At 47.2% G+C, this 22,010-nt stretch overlaps 3 protein-coding genes across 19 annotated transcripts in view; 1 reads left to right on the top strand and 2 right to left on the bottom strand.

Annotated features, from left to right (window-relative positions):
* Stk36 (serine/threonine kinase 36) overlaps positions 1–9,924 on the bottom strand; it is a 27,169-nt gene extending 17,245 nt beyond the window's left edge. For 2 of the 7 annotated variants that reach the window (XM_087565408.1, XM_087565410.1), the window contains exons 1-10: positions 9,748–9,924; positions 9,170–9,342; positions 8,081–8,221; positions 7,891–7,968; positions 5,210–5,340; positions 4,322–4,571; positions 2,793–2,886; positions 2,383–2,552; positions 2,047–2,243; positions 1,157–1,256 (exon numbers count right to left, since the gene is read on the bottom strand). In XM_087565408.1, the coding sequence (XP_087421534.1) occupies positions 1,157–1,198 (42 nt within the window). In that variant the 5' untranslated portion in view covers positions 1,199–1,256; positions 2,047–2,243; positions 2,383–2,552; ... (5 more) ...; positions 9,170–9,342; positions 9,748–9,924. 7 annotated transcript variants of the gene reach the window in all.
* Positions 9,925–9,963: 39 nt separating this feature from the next.
* On the top strand, positions 9,964–16,800 carry Rnf25 (ring finger protein 25). 10 transcript variants are annotated; one of them, XM_087565402.1, is made up of 11 exons: positions 9,964–10,036; positions 10,877–10,911; positions 12,394–12,468; positions 12,667–12,819; positions 12,912–12,979; positions 13,085–13,154; positions 14,418–14,489; positions 14,586–14,717; positions 15,036–15,125; positions 15,847–15,981; positions 16,146–16,796. In XM_087565402.1, the coding sequence occupies exons 6-11, from the start codon at positions 13,134–13,136 to the stop codon at positions 16,722–16,724; spliced, it is 1,029 nt and encodes a 342-aa protein (XP_087421528.1). In that variant the 5' UTR covers positions 9,964–10,036; positions 10,877–10,911; positions 12,394–12,468; positions 12,667–12,819; positions 12,912–12,979; positions 13,085–13,133; the 3' UTR covers positions 16,725–16,796. The 10 variants fall into 10 exon arrangements, with proteins under 10 accessions (XP_087421528.1, XP_087421524.1, XP_087421520.1 ...); XM_087565398.1 differs by having other exon boundaries at positions 15,033–15,125; XM_087565394.1 differs by lacking the exon at positions 10,877–10,911 and having other exon boundaries at positions 12,720–12,819.
* Positions 16,801–17,896: 1,096 nt separating this feature from the next.
* On the bottom strand, positions 17,897–21,874 carry Bcs1l (BCS1 ubiquinol-cytochrome c reductase complex chaperone). Of its 2 annotated transcripts, none has more exons than XM_087565393.1 (8): positions 21,433–21,874; positions 20,199–20,591; positions 19,978–20,117; positions 19,613–19,807; positions 19,338–19,401; positions 18,956–19,125; positions 18,349–18,466; positions 17,897–18,235 (listed from the first exon to the last, which is right to left on the bottom strand). In XM_087565393.1, the coding sequence occupies exons 2-8, from the start codon at positions 20,516–20,518 to the stop codon at positions 17,986–17,988; spliced, it is 1,257 nt and encodes a 418-aa protein (XP_087421519.1). In that variant the 5' UTR covers positions 20,519–20,591; positions 21,433–21,874; the 3' UTR covers positions 17,897–17,985. The 2 variants fall into 2 exon arrangements, with proteins under 2 accessions (XP_087421519.1, NP_001007667.1); NM_001007666.1 differs by having other exon boundaries at positions 21,644–21,874.
* Positions 21,875–22,010: the final 136 nt, after the last annotated feature.

Genomic DNA, 22,010 nt, shown 5'->3' with positions numbered 1-22,010 from the left:
TCTCTAAAACTTACAAAGGATGTGGCACTCAAGGCATCTTAGAAGCATAGAGAATGAGCCTGCCAACAAGGTTCACTTCAGACCGCCCAGCCTCAGAACGGAATTTCTGTCCATTATAAATTACCAGGCTCTGGTATTCTGTTTTGGCAGCACAAAATAGACAGAGACAAGTGTAAGGATATAAGGGAACTCTATAGTCCCATAATTATCATTATTGTCTTTTAATGTGTTTGCTTGCATGTATGTCTATGCATCATGCACATGCCTGATGCCCGAGGAGGTCAGAGAAGGTATTGGATTGGTTGTGAGCCAGCTACTACACTGGTAGCAGGAATCGAACCAGGGGCTTCTGCAAGAGCAAGTGCTCTTTTTTTTTTTTTTTTTGTTCTTTTTTTTTGGAGCTGGGGACCGAACCCAGGGCCTTGGGCTTCCTAGGCAAGCGCTCTAACCACTGAGCTAAATCCCCAACCCCGAGCAAGTGCTCTTAACTGCTGAGCCACCTTTTCAGCCCCATGATACAAGCTGAAATTATTTCAAAATATAAAAATTAGAACTCTACCATAGACACAAAAGGTTGAAGAAGAAATACGTACTATGATGTAGAATCGAGGCCTAAAATAGATCATATGGTAACAGAGGCACAATGTAAGGCAACACACACAGGATAATGTAGAGAGCACCAAACTGCACATGTACATGTAAGTACATCTATATACATGTATGTACATGAACATGCATGTGCATACATGTATGTACATATGTGTGACAGTAAGAAAGCTTGACGCTGGAAAGGAGATTAGTAAGGGAGCCATCTTTGGAATGTGTACAGTTCAACAGAGACCTTCGTTCTTATTTACGTTTTGGTTTTTTAAGAAAAGGTTATATTATATAGCCCAGGCTAGCTGGATATTCCTAGGCTCAGGAAATTCTCTTCTCTTATCTTCCTGAAGGAGGATCCTCTCATCCTTCCAAAACCTGGAACTATAGGGAATGTGCTAACATCTACCTTAGGACCTCCACCTTTATCTGTGCATTCTGATTTTTGAGAATTACGTGTTCACATGATATGTCAACAAGGTTCTCTTTAGCACTAAGGGAGCTTATGCTTACAGCTCATATTGTTCTAGAAATCATGCATGTAGACCTAATGCCCCACCTCGTTTTCAGGATCCACTGCATCGGTGCTCCGCCGACCCATCGTCTCTGGCCTCAGCTCAGGGAAGGCTTGTTCACACTCCAAGGTGATGTGGTTTTCCCTGCCAAACAAGCCTGGGAGTAAGACAACTTCCGGACTGTGAGGCTTAAGGCTCACTGCTCTGTACCTCCCTCCAGGCTCAGGAAAAGGCCTAGAGGAACCAGTTGTACACATAGATAGAGGTTGTTTCTTAGAGGGTTATGGGATACGGACAGTACAGTATATGTTAACATCCACACACAGATTCTTTTTTTTTTTTTGGTTCTTTTTTTCGGAGCTGGGGACCGAACCCAGGGCCTTGCGCTTCCTAGGTAAGCACTCTACCACTGAGCTAAATCCCCAGCCCCCCACACACGGATTCTTGACTGCCCTCCCAGTCTGATCTACTCTCAAGTAGATTTGTGTTTTATTCATGACTTTCCATTCGAATAATCTTCCCTTTTGGGCAGAAGTGGTCCTTATCCCTTCAAAGTACAACTGAGACATAGATTTCTCAAATTTTCTGAATCAAGAAAGAATTAGAGGGACTGGAGAGATGGCTCAGCAGTTAAGAGCACTGACTGCTCTTCCAGAGGTCCTAAGTTCAAATTCCAGCAACCACACGGTGGCTCACAACCATCTGTAATGGGATCTGATGCCCTCTTCTGGTGTGTCAGAACCCAAGAATCTAGGACTCATACTTCCAAAGCCCTATCTATCTATCTATCTATCTATCTATCTATCTATCTATCTATCTATCTATCTATCTATCTATATTTAGGCTATGGCTAACGACAGAGCCGTTTCACACTGTGATCGTTGCCAGAGTTCTGCTGAAAATCTCACACATGCACACACACAAGTTGCTTTACCCTTCTCACCGAGGTGTAGGGGGTGCTTCTCCAGCCCCCCAGTCTTCCCAGTTGTTCTTCATTTCTGAAGCCAGTAAGCCAGCCAAGAGGCTTGACTCCTGAGGAGTGGCCTTTAGACCAGGCACAGGGGCTGTGCTGGGTGTCACCTTGCTGAGCCTAGCTTCTTGATCAAGGGTGGATCCTGTATTTTGGTCTTCCTAGGGTTGGGTAGGAGACAAGAGAACTATTTAGGCTCTTCAGATCGTTTTGCTAATTCACTAAAAGTCGTATCTTCCCCTTCCCACGTACCCAAACTCTAGCCTGCCCCTGTTATATATTTTCCTCGGACCCACACACCTTCTGCTTGGCTTCTTCAGCCATGCGTTTACAGGCCTGGCGCAGGATGCGGGACTGGTTACCCTTGGGTGCCAGTCGATGGGCCTGTTCATCTTTTAGGACCTGAAGTTCTGGGGGTAGGCGACTAGTAAATGGGGTGCCCAAGTTGGAGCCTGCTGGTTCGGTTATTACTGCATAGAGGGAAGAGAAGACATAATTGTTCTGGGGCTGCAGTCATCGAGTCTACTTGGCAAGGGACATCAGTGTCTCTAGGCCTCTGTGAGAAAAGGCTATGTTGACAAATAAACGAAAAGCAGGAATGGTAAAGGCATAAGGAGTAAAGTCCAAGTTGGGAGAGGAAAGAGGTGTGGCATCCAGAGAGCAGGGAGGGAAGAAACTGGGCCAGGGCCCCGGGAACCCTGATGACTCACTGGTGACACGGCCGGCAATAAAGGGGTGATGTAAGAGGTCTGGCCAGGACAGACGCTGCCGGGGGTCCTTAGTGAGCAGCCCCTGCAAGAAGTTCTGTGGAGAGAAATCAAACTTTACCAGCCCTTCTCTCCAGGCTCTCCCTAACCTCTCAGCAGTACTGATGAGCCAACTCGTGCACCTGTTCTTACAGCAGCTCAAACACAACCTTAACAAGGCTCCCTGTAGGATCCCAGACAGACCACTGCCTTCATCTCCTAGGGGGCCGTAACTGCTATCCACAGACATTCCATAATCCACGAGTAAAAACAAATCTCTGTGCACTATCAACTCTGGGGAGTAGGGAGGAAAATCTAGAAGAGGGGATGCTGCTTGAATTGTCTTCTTCAGAAAGCAAACATCACAGTCCTGGATGGTCTGTGGATGGATGTGAACAGTTGAATGTATGTACGGCTAAACACATATACTCGTACACAAACAAGCAATGGTTCAAGGATGTATAGGGAACACTCAAACACAGAAATCTTTCAGTGAATTTTCAGATCAGGGAGGAACAGAAAGGGTCTATGTGTTAGGATGAAACCCTTAATTAGATGCGGAGCAAGAAGGGAAGGTAGGAGCTGGAGGATGGCTGGGTGCTTGAGAGCACTCACTGCTCTTCTTCCAGAGGATGGGAGTTGGGTTCCCAGTGCCCACATCACACAGCTCACAACTGCCTGTAGCTCCAGGAGATCTGACCCCTGTAGCCTCTGAGGGTGCCTGCACGAATAGACACGCACTTAAATAAAAGTAAATCTTTTAAGAAAGAGTAATTTAAAAAATAGAACTAAATACATAAGCCAAAACAGAAGAGAATGTGCTAATAGGCTGTGAGCACACTGCTAAGACACGGTGACTGGAGCAATCGCAGCTGTCTCTGAAGGCCCCTGCAAAGCTGCCTGAAGAGGAACGAAAGTCCTAGTGTATGTCCCTCAGTTAAAGCTCCTTTATTTAACTTGTTTTAAAGTTATTTGAGCACCATCCATCTTAGATAAGTCAGAGAAACTCATAATGAGATTCATTCTGGGAGAAGCGTGTACTTAACTCCTGCTGAGGCTCGCAGCCTTGCCCTTTCTCCCCCCACCAACCTGCTAGGTCCCACTTCCTGTCACCCACCCCTAATCGCCAGCCACTTTAGCCACTGCAGAGCACTAAAAACAGCGTGGGGAGCACCTGCATTGCATCTGACACTGTCTCTGATAGGGGATCAGAGGGACTGGGGAATGTAACAGCCCAGTAGCTCTTCTCTCCTCGTGGCTTGAAATGACTTCCTACTGTGGTAAAGCACAGCCTGCTGGCATAGGCTGCAGGAGCTATCATCCTTAAATCCAGCAGACCTTAGAACACACTCTTACAATAGCCTCCAGGGACTGTGCACCTGCAGTAGAAAAGCAAAGCTGTTTGGCCTGCGCCAACTTTGGGAAGTAGGTTTTGGAAAGGGGGTAGGAAGAGAGGAGGGCAGGTTTCTGATATAGACGTCATCTTCCATTACCTTGAAGCAGGAAGTAATGGTGGAGGGCCAGCGCACAGGGTCCTTGAGAATGAGGCTAACCAGTTGAAAGATGCTGGTGGTGTAGAAGGGAGGTGTGCCTACAGCCAGCTCATACAGGATGCAGCCTACAGACCAGAGGTCTGCCGTGTGGTCATATGGTCGCTCCTCCACCAGTTCTGGAGACATATAGAGCGGTGTGCCTTTGATTGAGGTCAGCACCATGGTGTTGGTGCTCATAGCTCGGGCAAATCTGCAGAGGTGACAGGATAGAAATACAGAAAAAGAAGATCACCGAGACCTACTCACATTTGGAAAATCACACCTGGGGACAGGTGCCTGATGACCAGAATTCCACCCCCAGGACCCACATGGTAGGAGGGAAGTGACTCCTACAAGTTGTCTTCTGACCTCTGCAAGCATGCCATGGAGCATGAGTCCCCACATCTCCATACTACAACAAATAAATAAATGTCATAAAAATATTTTTAAAAAGAAAATTAAGCTGGGCAGTGGTGGTGCATGACTTTAATTCCGGCCCTTGGGAGGCAGAGGTGGGTGGATCTCTGGGTTTGAGGCTAGCCTGGTCTACAGAGTGAGTTCCATAATGAGTTCTTTAAAAAAGAAAGAAAGAAAGAAAGAAAGAAAGAAAGAAAGAAAGAAAGAAAGAAAGAAAGAGAGAGAGAGAGAGAGAGAATAGAAAAAAAATCTGGCCATTTACTACATGTTAGCTATGGGATAAGCTGAACCAAAGGAGACACACACAGTACCTTCAATTAGTTCCAAAGGCCCAGCCTCCAGCTCTGGTTCTAACCTGAGGCTTATGTAAGCCCAGCGGAGAGTCTAGGACTCCCTGAAGGAGAAGCACAGACGGAAGCTCAGAAACCCTACCCAAAGTCACAGAGTTTGATGCCACCGCCCTTGGCGAGAAGAATGTTCTGAGGTTTCATGTCTCGGTGTAGGATGCGGTGGGAATGCAGATAGTACAGGGCTGACACCAACTGGGCGGCGATGGCCTGAACCTAGGGGTCAGACAAGTGAAAGAAAAGGTCAGAGGACAGAGTCAGCTGACAAGCCAAAGACTTCCGGAGCCGAGGCTAGTTTGGTTTTCTGTTCTCTTCTCTTCTGGAACCTCATGGTTCTCTATAGCCTCCTTGGGTTTCTGTTCCCCTTAATTCATCCTTTTATTTGCTCATTTATTTATTCAAGGAGAATCTATTGTATTTCTCTTATTGGCTGCGTGACCATGAACAAATTCTTCTGTGCTTTCCCAGAGTCACCATCTAGAAGGTGAGAATAACACAGCATGTACCGCCCAGTGCTAGTGTCCAGACTAACGGAGGTAAAGCACGTACAGCAATGCTCAGAATGGGCTGGCATGAAGGAAATACTCTGTGCACATTAACCGTTTTAAATAAGGGAAACTTCCTCTCAAGATACACGAACACTCAAACACGGCAAACGAGCCAGTAAGGTTTTTTTTTTTTTGTTTGTTTGTTTGTTTTTTTATTTATTTATTTATATTTTTTTCCGGAGCTGGGGACCGAACCCAGGGCCTTGGGCTTGCTAGGCAAGCGCTCTACCACTGAGCTAAATCCCCAACCCCACCAGTAAGGTTTTTTATTTGGTTGGGTTTGGTTGAGTCTCATAGACCCCAAACTGGCCTAGAACTTGCTATGTAACTGAGGATGACTTTGAGCTTCTGATCCGCTTGCCTCTACCTCAGCAGTGCTGAGACTGTATGTATGTGCTACCAAGTCCAGTTTTATGTGTACTGGGAATCCAACCCAGAGCATAATGCATGCTGGGTAAGTACTCTACCAACTGAGCTACACCGTCCCAGTATAAGGTGACTGCTTACAGTGAGGAGATTTCTGGGGTTGGAGGGCACCTACTTGTGAAGAGTATAAAGAAATGTCTAGAGTGATTGTAGGGACACTCCTCAAACAATTCCCACTGCCAGCCTCTTTGTCGTAAGGGCGAATCCTAACCTAACAGTAATCTTCTCTCACCACTCTAAAACTGGCCTTCCTTCCTTAAAGGCATAGTAACCATGACCGATATCTACAGTATTAATAATAGCTATTTCTCATTTTGATGAACTAAACCACTAATCCCCAAATAGCTTACAAGGTAGGTATTATTATTATTGTCATTTTACCAATGGAGAAACTAAGCACAAAGACATGAGTAATTTGCCCATGGGGACCCAGCTAGTGAGGGGCAAAGTTAAGATTTATTTATACCCAGATATTGTGGCTCCAGGGTTTAAATACTTTACTCCCACACTATACTGCCTGCAGATATAGCTAGAGTCTTGCACTCTATTTTTTTTTTAAGATTTATTTTATTGTATATGGGTACACCGTCACTGTCTTCAGACACACCAGAAGAGTGCATTGTATCCAATAATGGATGGTTGTAAGCCATCATGTGGTTGCTGGGAATTGAACTCAGGACCTCTGGAAGAGCAGTCAGTGATCTCAACCACTGAGCCATCTCTCCAGCCCGAGTCTTGTACTCTTCAGAAAATGGCTGGTGAGACGGCTCCGTGGGTAAAGGCATTTGATGCCAAGCCCAGTGATCTCAGTTCAATCCCTGGGACCCACAGGGTGGAAGGAGACTCTGACTCCTACAGTTATCCTCTTATCTGTGTGCTCTGGTCTGCATGTATATGCACATACCTCCCCCCACATACACTACACCACACACACACACACACACACACACACACACACACACACACACACACACACAAAATAAAATGGAAGAACTGTCAGGGGCTGGAGAGATGGTTCAGTGGTTAAGAGCACTGACTACTCTACTAGAGGTCGTGAGTTCAATATCCAGCAAGCAGTTGGTGGCTCACAACCACCTATAAGGGGGATCTGATGCCCTCTTCTGGCCTGCAGATATCCATACAGCAGAGCACTCATACAGTAATAAAATTTAAAAAAAAAGAATTGTCAGAGCTGAGAGGATGGTTCCACTGGTGAAATGGCCACCGCACAAGCATGAGGACTTGAGTTTGGGTTCTTAGCATTTGCCTTTAAAGCTGGGCCTGGTCTCCCACACCTATAACCCTGTTGTTTTGGGGAGAGGGTAACGATAGGCAGGTCCCTAGAGCTTGCTGGCCAGTCAGCCCAGCCAATCATCAACAGTCTTCAGGCTTAATAAGAGATCGACTTGGGTTGGGGATTTAGCTCAGTGGCAGAGCGCTTGCCTAGCAAGTGCAAGGCCCTGGGTTCGGTCCTCAACTCCAAAAAAAAAAAAAAAAAAAAAAAGAGATCGACTTTCAAAATATTGAGAGCAATTGAAGAAGACTCTAACCTCTGGACTCTACATGCATGCACATGTGTGAGCACATGCACCTACACATATGTGCACATACACTATAAAGAGAAAGACATACATAATACATACATATAGACAGACAGACACACACACACACACACACACACACACACACACACACACACACACAAATAAACCTTGACGGCCTCAGCTTGCATCCTAGCTCCTCACCGAGACAGAGATCCAAAGTGTGGGAACATTTGAGCCAGGAAGCATACCTGCTCTTCAGGAAGTTTTCCATCATCTTCCAGAATCTGAAAGAGCTCTCCCTCAGCATAGTCTGTCACCACCACCACCTGTGAGGAGAAGGCAGCATAGCACTGACAGAACAGTCATGCACTCTTGGGATGGGAAATGCCTGGTCTCCTCGGGCATGGAGAGAGGCAACCCAATACCATCAAAACATACCTCCTTGTCAGTCTCGAAGCTGTCAAGCATATGCACAATGTTGGGATGCCACAGACCCCGCATGATTTCAATCTCTCGTTGCAGATTCCTCAGCTCTTTCTCTGAGCGCCCCAGTTTGGGGATGAACTTCAAGGCCACCACCTGTCAGTGGCAAAGCGAAGAGTCAAGGCCTAACTACACCATCAAGAAGTGCAAGAAACTCTCATGCCGGCTGAGCTGCCTAAGACACTCTTCATTCTGTCAGGCTGCCTCTAACTGGCACTGGGTGAGGCGTCCAGCTTGCATGAGCTATCACACATGCTGGGGCGGGCTTTGGTGTTACAGCCGTCTGTGAGTCATTTCTGCTCCTGTGGGTAAACCCTCATTTATACTTGTTTAAGTAACCCCAAATAAAACACACATTCTCTCTCCCTCCCCTCTCTCTCTCTCTCTCTCTCTCTCTCTCTGTGTGTGTGTGTAAATACTTTAAGCTTTATCTCAGAGTGCCATGATTCAAGACTTTATACTTCTGGACCAACTCTTAGTATGAATGCAAACACATACTTACCCTCCCACCTCCACTTTCCCCACTAGGGGACTATGGATTTACTCTGGCTTTGTCAACCCATCACTGGGGGAAACAGTTACTGGCAAATAGATCCCTTTGATGGGACCCTGGCAGAGGTTTTCTGACATAAGCAAAGGACTCAGGTGAGATGTGGGGGAAGGAGAAAGAAGATGGAGAGATGGAAGGACTTCAAGGGGTCATCTTCGTAGGTCATACAAAGGACAGTTATAATTTTTGTCGTTCAGTAGATGTCAGGCATCGTATTAAGTGATTAAGTGTAAAGTACATTTAATCCTCAGACCCTATCAATCTTCCCCCAGTGTACAGTTTGGGGAAACTGAAGCATGGAATGGTTAGGTAGTTTGCCCCTAGTTCTAAGGCCGGGATTTGATTCCAAGAAATCAAATTTCTGAGCCTATATACCCTAGGAAGTATGCTGGAGTCAGGGTCTAGAAATATACACCGTGCAGCCCTTCTGTCCCAAGTCTTTACTGGACAAGTGGGTCACCAAATCCCACTTAAAAGATATCCTTGTTCACTACCTGAGCACTGTATTTTTTCCGGCCCTTATACACTCTCCCAAAAGAGCCTTCTCCAATCATCTCCAAAACGTGGTACTTTTCCATGGCAAGGGTTTCAGGGTCTCTCAGAAGGCAGAAAGAAGACGGTGACAAAGAGCTATAGATCCAGGGATGGTTCCACACATCTGGGAGGCCTGGCCCACAACATGGGAGAAAGATACACGTTATCAGCCTTGCTTTCTCCTGTTTTTCACAATAACCAAGGCCTCGAATACATGACCAGGGTGGAAAGATGATCAGGTCTTAGAATGTCTCGGGCACCCCCACCCAGGCTAGGTGCCCGGTGTCCCCTTTCCCCTCTCTAGCAATGCTCACCAACATGCTCCTTTTTTGCTCTCCCAAGTCCCTGATATCCTCAGCTGGCCCAGCAACACCACTCCGATCCTGACCCGAGGTCCCCTACCCTGCCCCCAGCCTAGACCTTCAAACTGCCCAGACTGAGGGCTGGTGGCCCTGGGCCTCTACCGGGGTCCCTCCCAGCTGCCTGCGTTACTTTTCTCCATTCCGTTGCAGCTCTCGTTAGTTTCCCACACTCTTACCAGTTTTACTCCCTGGAACTGGTCAGAAGTTTAGAGGACAAAGCTCTCAGAGGTGTGTGACAGATGCGAACCGCCCATTAGCACTTTCTAGGGCACTTCTGTCGCTTGGCTAGCAGACCCCACAAAGGATCTAGAGTCTGCAGTTGCCTAGAAACGGCGCCAGCTTTCTTTTACTCCGCCCCGCCCTAGTTTTCCGCCTCTAACTTCCCAAAAGGTGTTTCCGGTTCCGGCCAAGAGCCGGAGAAGACATGGCGGCGTCTGCGTCTACAGCTGCCGGGGAAGAGGACTGGTAACTTTGGGTCATAGGTTTTGGCTGGCTGCCTGGATCTGGTGCTGGGAGCTAGCAACAGCTTCGGACCGTCCGAACCACCGGCATAAAGGGTGGATCATAGGGAGAGGGATGGAAGAGACCCTGACATCCTTTCGTAGGCGAGCTACTGAACCGGGAACGGAGGGTGGAGGGACGCCGATCTGGGAAGGGACTGGGTCTACAGCGGCCTGGCCAGCTGGGCCCACGCCTTATCGACCCGATTGCCCACTCTACGGGCCTACCCCGCCCCACTTCTCCCTGATGTGATTTTCTGGGCACTGGAGGATGGTTGCTCATCATCACACCTCCCGCCTCTAGGAACGGACGCACTCCTCGTGCCTCTAGGACCCTGCCCCATGGACCAGACCATTTCTGTCTATGCGTTTTTCAATCTTCCCATATAACCAACAGCACTAATAACTATTGTCAGAAAAGCCTTACTCCCCTCATAAGATCTCCTACTCTCTCGAGCATTCTTAATAAGAAACCAAAAACCTTTAAGGATTTTGGATTTTGGACATAAGATAAAAATGTGCTCACTTCGTATTTAATTAGCTTGATGTGATGCCGACCAAACCAGCTAGCTCAGTGTCAGCTATTAAAAAAAAAAGTGGGTGTGGCATTACCTCATAGAGTACTTGGGAGGATCACTGTGGATTTGTAATATGCATAAGCCTGCTTCTCATTAATTGCCTAAGTATAAGACTGCGAGAGACTAAGGTAGCCCAAAGGACATCTGAGTTGAGGCCTTACACTGTTAGTATTAGGACAGCCTACTGTTGACCCCCATCTGTAACCTCTGACCTTATTTACTCCTAGTCTATATCTGACATCCAAGACTCAGCTGACCTAAGGTGGGCAAAGTACTGAAGGAAGTCTTACCTGCGGCTGCACCTCAGTGTTCTGTTGGTTTAGGGAGCCCAGCCAGACTAGTGCTTTTCAATGTTGGGAGGGACTTCTAACATATGAAGGGACACCTGAGCCATGACAGAGTAACAGTGTTTGCAGTAGTCTATAGTAGCCAGAATGTCTTATTTTTTTTTAAGATTTTTTTAATTTATTCATTTATTTTATATATATAAGTACACTGTAGCTGTCTTCAGATACACCAGAAGAGGGCACCGGATCTCTTTACAGATGGTTGTGAGCCACCATGTGGTTGCTGGGAATTGAACTCATGACCTCTGGAAGAGCAGTTGGGTGCTCTTAACCGCTGAGCCATCTCTCCAGCACGAATGTCTTATTTTTAATTTGTAAAATAATAAGTTTTGTATTTTAAGGTTTCTGCCTAAGGCTTAAGAATGCTAATAGTAACCATTACTGATAGAGGTGATAGTGGGGTGCGCGCCTTCTCGGTGGAGAGGAACTGTATAAGAAAGCAGATACAGATATATATATATATTCATTCACCTGGGTAGCGCTGTGGACAATCACTCTTCCTCGATGTTATAACCGCTGTTTTTTCTGTTTAAATGTGAGCCCACTGATTAATATCAGGACCACGAGCCCTGTCTTGGCCATGATGATCAGGACTAACTACACATCCTGGATCATGTGTATACTCGGGGTCCTCAAACTAAGCCCTTTTTCCTTTTAAGGGGGGGGGTCACTTAAACTAGATACTATGTCTTAGACATTGTGCAGTTTATATAACCAAATCATTTATACCTCTCGTAGTAGCCCTAGTGAGTATGCTGTATTATCACTAGGTGGTAGACAGTGTAACTCAGGCTTCTAAAAAAAGTAACCTGACCACATAGCTTGGTAAATAGTTTCTGCTCTACTATTTGCTACAAGGCCTATGACTCTTCTAATACAGTATAGCTTTTATATTACCTAGACCTGTTTAACTTGCTATGTCCTTTTGAGGATGTTTACACTGACTGGTGCTGGCAAGATATTGGCTGTAGCCAGAACACTGGGATCTGTGCTATACAGTAATATAGGTGGGCAGAAATAATATTGATAGCCTTGTTAATGAATGAATGTCAAATATGCAGGTCAGAGGGAAACCCACTAAAGGATAACCTACGCTGTAGAAATGTAAGCAGGGAGCCAGAACCTGCCTCTGATTGGTCCCATTCCTCCTGGGTTACGGTTTGGTTAGTTTTAATTCCTCTGGGAATGTGTTTTCTCAAGTTGGCAGTGTGATCTCCAAAACTTTAATTCCCATGCTTTCTACCTGGCTTGAAGAAACACTTCCCAGTTTTAAAGAATAATTTGGCCAGAGAATGTATTCAGGCAGATTTTTTTTAAAAAAAGTCAGTCTTCATCAGCCTTGGCAGCTTAGGTAGGGAGAATTGCAATGGTGATTCAGTCTCCCCGTTACTCTCCAGGGTCCTTCCCTCTGAAGTTGAAGTATTAGAATCTATCTATCTGGACGAACTACAGGTGATGAAAGGGAACGGCAGGTACGTATTCAGCAAGGGGCGGGCAGGGGTCTCAGTCGTGAGAGAATTCTACACAGAATCTGGACTTAGGGTACTCTGAGCCTTGCCTCAGAGGTAAAGTTTATCTACTATTCCTTTAAGCCTTCCTCCCCCAGCCCAGAGAAACAAGCCCAATGTGCATTCCTCTACTGCTTTACTCTCTCACCCCCTCCTCCCTAGCTTTCAAGCCCCTGCCTAGTCACATCCTGCGTCTTCACTTCATCCACCTGCAGATCACCATGGGAGATCTTCATCACTCTGCACCCTGCCACCGCAGAGGTCCAGGATTCGCAGTTTGTCTGCTTTACTCTGGTTCTTCAGGTCCCCGTGCAGGTGAGGCGGCCTCTGCACAGTAGTCAAGGGAGGAAGGGGAGAGCCCCCAGCGTGCATCACATTCATGACTGTTCGTTGCTTTTCTGCATCAGTATCCCCACGAGGTGCCCCAGATCTCCATCCGTAACCCCCGAGGACTTTCAGATGAGCAGATCCACAAGTAAGTTGGGCTAGTTGGAACAGGGACAATACAAAATTCAGCTCAGCCAGCTGAAGGAAGGGTGTGGATTTCATATTGGCTTCTTCTTGTTTTTTTTTCCCCCAGGATCTCACAGGCCCTGGGCCATGTGGCCAAGGAGGGACTAGGCACTGCCATGCTCTATGAACTCATCGAGGTAAAGTGTGATAGCCTGGTAAAATATCCTTCCTTTCAGACAACATTATATCTGTAGGCAGTACATTTAGTCTTTGTTTGCACAAGGCCTCAATTAGTCTAGAAAGATAATTCCTATGTCTCAAAAAAAAAAAAAAAAAAAAAAAAGTAGTTCGAGTAGCTCCCTTGTAGTTGTCAGTTCCCTTTCTCTTTTTGTTTGTTTATTTATTTATTTTTGGTCTCAGGGTTTCTACTGCTGTGTTAAAAATACCATGATCAAAAGTAACTTAGGGAAGAAAGCATTTATTTCATCTTATGCTTCCAAGAACAGTCCATGACTGGGGAAGTCAGAGTAATAATTCCAGGCAGGAACCTGGAGACAGGAAGAAGCCATGAAGGGGTGCTACTTACTGGCTTGTTCTTGCTCAAACTGCTCTCTTATAGCACCCAGGACCATCAACCAAAGGGATGCCCCACCCACAATGGGCTGAGCCCTTCTCCATCACTCATTAATTAAGAAAATGCCTCACATTTTGCTAGGCATCTGCCATAGGCTATGGCTTGCCTACAGGCCATTTTTATGGAGGTATTTTCTCAGTTTTGGTTCTTCACAGATGATTCTAGCTAACCAAGGCAGGGTCTCACTCTGTAGCTCTGGCCAGCCTGAGAGAGCCATCTGCCTCTGCCTCCCAACTGCTGGGATTAAAGGTGTGTGTCCTCAAGCCCTCATTTTCTCTGCTTCAATTTCAGTACTTTTCCTTTTTTCTATACCAAGGTCCAAACCTAAGGTTTTACATACATTGGACCAGTGCTCTTGTACTGAGCTATATCCATACCATGTTTAAACCTTTTTAATTCTGAGAATGAGTCACAAAGTGGTCAAGCAGGCCTTGAACTTGTGACATCCTGTTTCTGTCTCCTGGGTAGTTGGTATTATATGCTGAGCCAAGGCATGGTGGCACACACTTGCTATCCTACCGCTTGGGAGGTGGAAGCGAGAGAATCCGTAAGTTCAAAGCACCTTTAGCTAAAGTTCAAGGATGGCTTGGGCTACATCAGACCCTGTCTTTAGAAAAGAGAAAGAAAACTGTGTAAGCTGTGCTTAGTGAGAGAAGTAATTGACTTAGATTTTGAAACCAGGAAGGTCAAGTGAGGCAGCACAGAAGAGGGATCCTTGCAAGTAAAACATTACCAGGATAGGAGCCAGCTAGTCCTGGAAGAAGTATCTGGGATGTGTTCACAGTCTCCTGCCTCCATGTTTCAGCAACATCTTCTCTCCTTTCAGAAGGGGAAGGAGATTCTCACAGATAACAACATTCCCCATGGACAGTGTGTCATCTGCCTCTATGGTTTCCAGGTGGGTTTCTCAGCTGGGATCTGGGATAAGGTTGAGCAGACTGGGAAGGGCTCGTGAGTGGTCACTAATGCAGGACCTGCGTCTGTCTTCCCACAGGAAAAGGAGGCCTTTACCAAGACACCGTGTTATCACTACTTTCACTGCCACTGCCTTGCCAGGTACATCCAACACATGGAACAAGAGCTGAATACACAGGAACAGGAGCAACAGCATGTTGTCACCAAGCAGGTAGACATCACCAGACACACTCTCTCACTCGGTACCCATAGACCTCATCTCCATCTCCAGCCCTCTACTTTGGTGTCCTTTCATCTTTTTAGTTCTAGATACCTTTGAGATTAATTCTTACCCGTGTCCGGAAAGAAAGGCATCCTTGTGTGGACTGACACATTGCATGAAGCCTTGCATTTCCAGACCTCTCCCTAGGCAGCCCTTTTCTCCTCTGTTCTACCTCATTGCTAAGCAGCTAACGCTTATGCCCTTTGGTCCCAGCCCTCGGGCTGGCTGACAGGGAGCAGGATGTGATTTCTCCTCTTGTTTTAGAAGGCAGTCGGTGTGCAGTGTCCTGTGTGCAGGGAGCCCCTTGTGTATGATCTTGCCTCGCTGAAAGCAGCCCCTGAACCCCAACAACCCATGGTAAGGGTTTTCCTTCTGCTCTAAGCCAGGCATTCTCTAAGGAGAGAGAAGTGGCATCTTGTCTCTGCTGAATTCTCTGTGGAGTTGGGTTTGACTTGCTTAAGAGTACTCTGCAAAGCCACAGCCCCCACCAGGAGTCTAAGGCTTCAGAAGCCCAACTCTGAGGAACAAAACCAAGAACTGAGTATTGGGAATATGGCTCATTTGGAAGTGCACTTACCTAGCACACAGAAAGCCTTAGGTTTGATCCCCAGCAGTGCACTAAAAAACCTGGTATATGGTGGTGTACTCACAATCATGGCACTCAGGACGGATAAACAGTTCAAGGTCATGCTTGGCCATACAGTGAGTTTGAGACCATTCTGAGCTATATGAACCTCTTGTCTAAAACAAAACAAAAAACCAGGAACCTGGGCTGGAGAGATGGCTCAGCGGTTAAGAGCACCTGACTGCTCTTCCAGAGGTCCTGGGTTCAATTCCCAGCAACCACATGGTGGCTCACAACCATCTGTAAAGAGATCTGATGCCCTCTTCTGGTGTGTCTGAAGACAGCTACAGTGTACTTATATATAATAAATGAATAAATCTTTAAAAAAAAAAAACAAACAGGAACCTTGTGCAGCTCCCTAGGACAATCCTAGAAGAGTTAGGGTTCAAGTCATCTGTCTGCTTTCTCATTTTGTTTCTTTTCCTCCTGCCCTTTTGCTTCCTTTCCTGTAAGGAGTTATACCAACCCAGTGCAGAGAGCTTGCGCCAACAGGAAGAACTCAAACGGCTGTATCAGAGGCAACAGGAAAAGGGTGGCATCATTGACCTGGAGGCTGAACGGAACCGATACTTCATTAGCCTTCAGCAGGTGAGGAAAGGCTCCCCCTTGGCCTCAGATGTCTCCAGAGTTCTTAGGAATGCCATGGCCCTAGGGTGTGCTTTCTTCTGCTAGCAAGGTTGTGGTTGATGATGGTTGCTGATAGTGGAGAGGGGTCCCCCTTGATGCATCACCTCTGCCTCTCTTCTCTCCAGCCTCCTGCTGCTCTTGAACCTGAGTCAGTAGTAGATGTCTCAAGAGGACCCCAACCACCTAATACCCTTTCTGCAGAACAATCTACTTCCCTAGCTGCCCAATCAACTCTGCCAACTCCTTTACCCATGGCTACCCAGTATGTTTATGAGAAGACTTCGGGGGCTGGGCCAAATCAACAGAGGCTGGGTGAGACCCAGAAATCCATGCTAGATCCTCCACGACCTGGTCGTGGCTCCTGGCGACAGTATGATCGGAGGCACCCAAAAGGCGGGGAGTGCTGCGCCCCAAAAGGTACCAGTGAAATCCAAGAACTGCCACCTCCTGAGAAGCCTCTCAAGGAGACTGTGGACTTAAAGGCAGAACCCCGTAACAAAGGCCTCACAGGTCATCCTCAGGAGAAGGGACCTGGTAGCTGGCAGGGCCCCTCAGCTCGCAGGACTCGGGACTGTGCTCGCTGGGAACGCTCCAAAAACCGTACACCTGGTTCTTCCTATCCCCATCTACCTCGGGGCCAGGGAGCATACCGGTCTGGTACTCGCAGGGAGCCCCTGGGCTTGGAATCTGAGGAAGGTTCCTAGCAGTACTGTTGGGGGACAGGGAACTGGGGTGGGAGGGAGGCAATAAAGAGATTTGACCTTTGCTTAACAGCAGCTAGCTTATGTGGTATGACTCTTTATGATAGGGGCTCCCACCTTTCTTGTAAGGCTGTCCACCAGAGACACTAGGGTAAAAGGGTCTTCCCTGCCAGTGTGGTCAGGTTTGAAAAGACATTTGTGCAGAATACTTAAGAAGTAACACAGCAAATAATTCCATCCATTCCCACATTTGCACACATGCATTGTTCAGCTGACTGGCTGGTGGTTTTGAGATAAGGTACCATGTAGCCCAGACTAGCCTCAAGCTTTATATAGTTGAAGAACTCCAGATCTTTCTGTCTCTATCTCCTGAGTGGTAGGATTCCAGGCCATTGCCATCATGGCCAGTTTGTGCACACCAGGCAAGCATTCTACCAGCTGAGCTCCATCCCAAGTACTTCTGTTGTTTTAAGGGGAAAGTCTCACTGTGGTGTTAGGTTGGTCTTAGGATTTTTTTTTTTTTTTTTTTTTTTTTTTTTGGTTCTTTTTTTTCGGAGCTGGGGACCGAACCCAGGGCCTTGTGCTTCCTAGGTAAGCGCTCTACCACTGAGCTAAATCCTCAGCCCCAGGATTTTTTTTTTAAAGAATTATTTATTTTATGTATAGGAGTATGCCATCACTGTCTTCAGACACACCAGAAGAGGGCATCAGATCCCATTCCAGATGGCTGTGAGCCACCATGTGGTTGCTGGGAATTGAACTCAGGACCTCTGGAAGAGCAGTCAGTGCTTCTAACTGCTGAGCCATCTCTCTAGCCCGGATCTTAAGATTTAACACTCTTACTACCTTAGCTTCCCAAGTTTTAGAATTAAAAGTGCGTACCACATGCATACCTTTAATCCCAGTACTCAAGAGTCAGAGTCAGGCAGATCTTCTACCTGGCTTATAGAACAAGTTCCAGGACAGCCAGGACTATACAAAGAACTCTGTTTCCAAAACAAAATAAACAAACAAATGGGGGTGGGGGAGTGTGTGCCACAACACCAGGCAACAGTGTATCTTACCCGTGTGGCCTTTCATGATTGCATCTACTTTTCCCAATGGCGCTCCTCCTCCTCTCCCTCGCTCAGGCCATGGCCCCACCACTGGTACATGTAGATCTTGCAGGCACCTGCTATGGCAACTCCTGTTTTATTCTCAATTACAAACACAGCAATGGGAAGAAGAAGGTCACCAACCAGATTCGTGTGACAGGCCTGGTGGGTCACCTCAGAGATTCGACATTGTGAATGGCCCCCATGGGGTCATTTTTATACAGCATGAAGTAGCCTTGCACCTGGGCAGGACTAATCTGGGATGTAGCTTTAAGGACATGTTCAGCAAAATTCTCAGCCAAAGAAGGCGCTTGTCCTGGATAGAACCTCTGGAACATCTGGGTCAGCTGCCAGTGTGAGCAGTAGCCCACATACTCCTTCAGATCTACTCGCCCAGGACGTATCAGGGCAGGATCCAGCCTAAGGAAAAGCAGAGTCACAGCCAACAGTCCTGCTAGCTCCTGAGACAGTCTCCTCAATCCCCCAACTCTCCTGAGGTGTACAAGTGGAGCTTTGCCTTCCTGTCTCCTTACCTGTCAATGTGGTTAGTGGTCATGAACACAATTCGAGCCTCGGTAGAGGCTACACCATCCAAAGCATTAAGCAGTCCGCTGAAGGTGAGGCGACCTAATCCTTGGTACTTTACAGGGTCTAGAGGATGACAGGGATGTGAAAGGTCATGGCTCAGTTAAAATCCCCTTCAAGAGGCTGATAAGTAGGGAGCCCCAAATCCCCTTCAGCTCCCTACTTATCAGCCTCTTGTTGCTGACTTAGGCCTCCAAAAATGTTTCTTGTTGACTTCTGACCCTCAGTGTCTTAAATAACTACTTTCCTGGGTCAGGAACCTAGCTCTGTGGTTAAAACAAATAAGCAGCTACACTAGTCTGAAGACCCAAGTTTGATCTCAGAATCCAAGTAAAAAGCTGGATGCAGTGGCTTCCAGTGGCACATATGTAAACACTAAGGCATGTTGAAGGCAGAGACAGGAGTATGGCAACAAGAGAGACAAACGGTACATGGTGAGAACTGACTTCAAAACGTTCTCTGACCTCCACACGCGTGTGCCTACACATGTGCTTGCACACACATGCACACTACACTAAAAACAAAAGACTCCCCATCCCCAGCATCCTCACTCACTCTCCACGGCCAAGTCTCTACTGAGAAAAGCAGCATCTACATCTTCCAGGAGCACCAGGCTCTGCTGGGGTGCTACGCTTAGTAGATGGTTGAGCCGGTCGTCCGAGAGGCTAGAGTCTGTGAGACTTAGCAGGCAGATGCTGTGTTCCAGTTCTCCAGCCAGAGCTGTTCTGTGGACAATGACAGGGAAGGAGGTCCTAGGTAGCCTGAAGAGTCCTAGGAGGTAGGCCACACAGGCCTGCGTTTCCTATACCCACTTGATGCACACCTAGGGAATCTCATGTTTACCCTGATTCTTGGTTCCCAGATTCATTTCTAATGCTTTCAGTCCAGTTTTTCTGCAAAGGCTGTTTCTCAGAGTCAAGAGAATTTGACTACTCACATAAAACTGCTCTTTCCACAACCAGGGGGCCCATAAAGAAGGTAGCCACGTCTGTAGGGGATGCCTAGGGATATAACCAGGATAAACAAGACCTAAAGTGAATCATGTACTCTGGCCCGGGTGTCCACATTTACCCTCAGCTCTGCTCCCTATCAGTGGTCCTAGTATCAGAAAAAGATACCCTCATAGACAAGTTTTCTTTCCCTTCACCTGAGCTAGACTATTCTGTAACTTCATCTGGCTACAGCCTCGCCAAGATTCCAGCTGCCACTTACCTCTGTCAATGTACCACTTGGGATTATCAATAAATTCTCGGATATCTTTAACAATTCGGTCAGCCAGACCCTGCTGTAGGACTACAGAATCCAGTGGCCGCCTCCGGCGTGGATAACCGAAGGTTCGCCATTCAGAACCCACAGCTGTGTACATCACAGTCTTCCCTTCCTCCTGCTGCAGAGCCAGGGCTCTCGCTGGGAGCAAGGAAACAAAACAGTAAGTCTCTTGAGCACAGCTGATTCTTCAATTAGGTAGAGCTCTGACCTGTACCCTTTTCCCAAGGACTTGGATCCTTATTCCTCCTTTGCAAGCAGCAGATGCCCAACCTCCCCATTCCTGAAAGCCTGCCTGTGCCATCTCACACCTTCCTCCAGGATGTTGAAGAAAACCTTTCGATCAGTGCCCAGGGCCGTGAAGGTGACAGATTCCCAAGGAGTCCCCGTTTGCAAGTCCACCATCTGCATTTCTCGATTTCGCTCTACCCGGATCCATTTTCCCTGATACCTGGATAAAATTGTCAAAGTGGCCCGATTTCTTCCATTGATCCACCCTCTCCTCAGAGCTCTTCCTAACTTCCAGTCTTACCAAATGAAGTGGTTTCCAGGGCTGGGGATGAATTCAAACTTGGTGGAGATTCGGCCACTTTCATGCTGAAGGTATGAGGTCTCAACACTGAGGTGCTGAGTGCGGGTGCTGTGCCGGGTCAGCCAGCTAAGCAACCAGGCATAGCTTCTGTCTCTAGCAGGGACTTCCAGTGTGATCATGTAATGGCGACGGAATGCCACTAGACCCAACTGGGCTCCTTTCCGGGCCATAGCCAGAGCTGTACCCACACCTACCAGCCCAAATCCAGCCCCAAAGTAGGGATTGTCTTTGAGGGCCAGAACAAAGTCTGTAAATGGCATCTTGAAAGGAAAAAACACAGATGCTCACGGGTTCTGAGGCACTGTCAAAACCTAGAGATGGAGAACAGCAGAACTGGAAGAAAGCATAAGACTAGTTTAGAAACCAGAGCGATCAAACTTGCTCCGCTCCCTCCCACAGAAGCAAGACGGACGGCTCAGCAGAACTTTGTTTCAGTGTCCTTTTGTGGAGTGGGAATGGTGTTGGAATTCCAGGGTAAAACCCCACCATTTTGCTCTTCAGGTAGACTTTTTGCCAGGAGAGTTTCTCAACTCCAAGAAGCAATGGAACCAGCTCGACACCAGGATATTAGAAAGGGAAGACTTGGACTGGAGAGATGGCTCAGCAGTTAAGAGCACCCGACTGCTCTTCCAGAGGTCATGAGTTCAATTCCCAGCAACCACATGGTGGCTCACAACCATCTGTAAAGAGATCTGATGCCCTCTTCTGGTGTATCTGAAGACAGCTACAGTGTACTTATATATAATAGATAAAATAAATCTTTAAAAAAAAAAAAAAAAAAAAAGGGAAGACTTTGGTCCCCGGCAAGAGCAGAGATAGAAGGGTCCCCACTGAATGGAATCAGCAAAGGTGATTTCTCCATTGATCCGTCAATGACCACATACATGCCTTATCATCAGAAACGCCTTTCAAATATTCTCTCCGTCATACTCCATTCCCAATGTCCTGTACAGACTATTACTTCTCACCTAAACTATTTCATGCAAGTTATTTTGGTTCTTGAGGTGATGTCTGAATGGACCTTTAGTGCCTGCATCATCCTGCCACCAAACCCAGACCCGCTACAATTCTGTCACTTGTACTCCAGCTCCCTCCCACTGGGTTCTGTGACTTGCTCCCATTGGATTCGAATAGGACAGCTGATATGCAGGGATGTCCACATTAGGATGCCTACCTTTACTAGCACCTCGACAGATATGCAAATCACTATCTACCTCCGGCTCACTTAGTTCTGTGGTATCTTCTTTATTCCAGGCATTCTTTTTAATTGAGATCTTATAGGCTACTTCTTCCACGGGGCCTTTTTCAAATTCAACCCAATAAGATGTGACTAAGCCTAACTTAATGCCCAAGGGGTTAGGGGGAGCAAATTATTTCCGGCACACCTCTCCTGCAACGCTCCTCCACCGCCACTCTGTCCTCCGTCTGGCACGCCGGGACACCGGTGAATTGACAGCCGTGACCTCCGCTAAGGCTCAGAGCCGAGATCCAGAATTCCAAAACACTTTTGCATGGACAGCCACTGACGAAGATCTCCTGGCCTCCGGCTACTGACCCTGACACACAGCGGCTGACTCCCGGACACCCTACACAACCCAGCCCGCGCTCCCAGGAACGTGGTCGGGAGAAATCTGTCACTCCGCCCCCTTACTTTCATGACTCTCTGGCCCTCAGACTCGATGGTTTCGCCAGTCCGTACTCGGAATAAGCGCCTCTAGGCCCGCCCCCGAATGCAGAATCTACTTCCTGCCA

The sequence above is a fragment of the Rattus norvegicus genome, chromosome 9 (genome assembly GCF_021556685.1).
Source record: "Rattus norvegicus strain SHRSP/BbbUtx chromosome 9, alternate assembly SHRSP_T2T, whole genome shotgun sequence".
Classification (NCBI taxonomy): Eukaryota; Metazoa; Chordata; class Mammalia; order Rodentia; family Muridae; genus Rattus; species Rattus norvegicus.
This window is presented reverse-complemented; position numbering and strand designations above follow the sequence as displayed.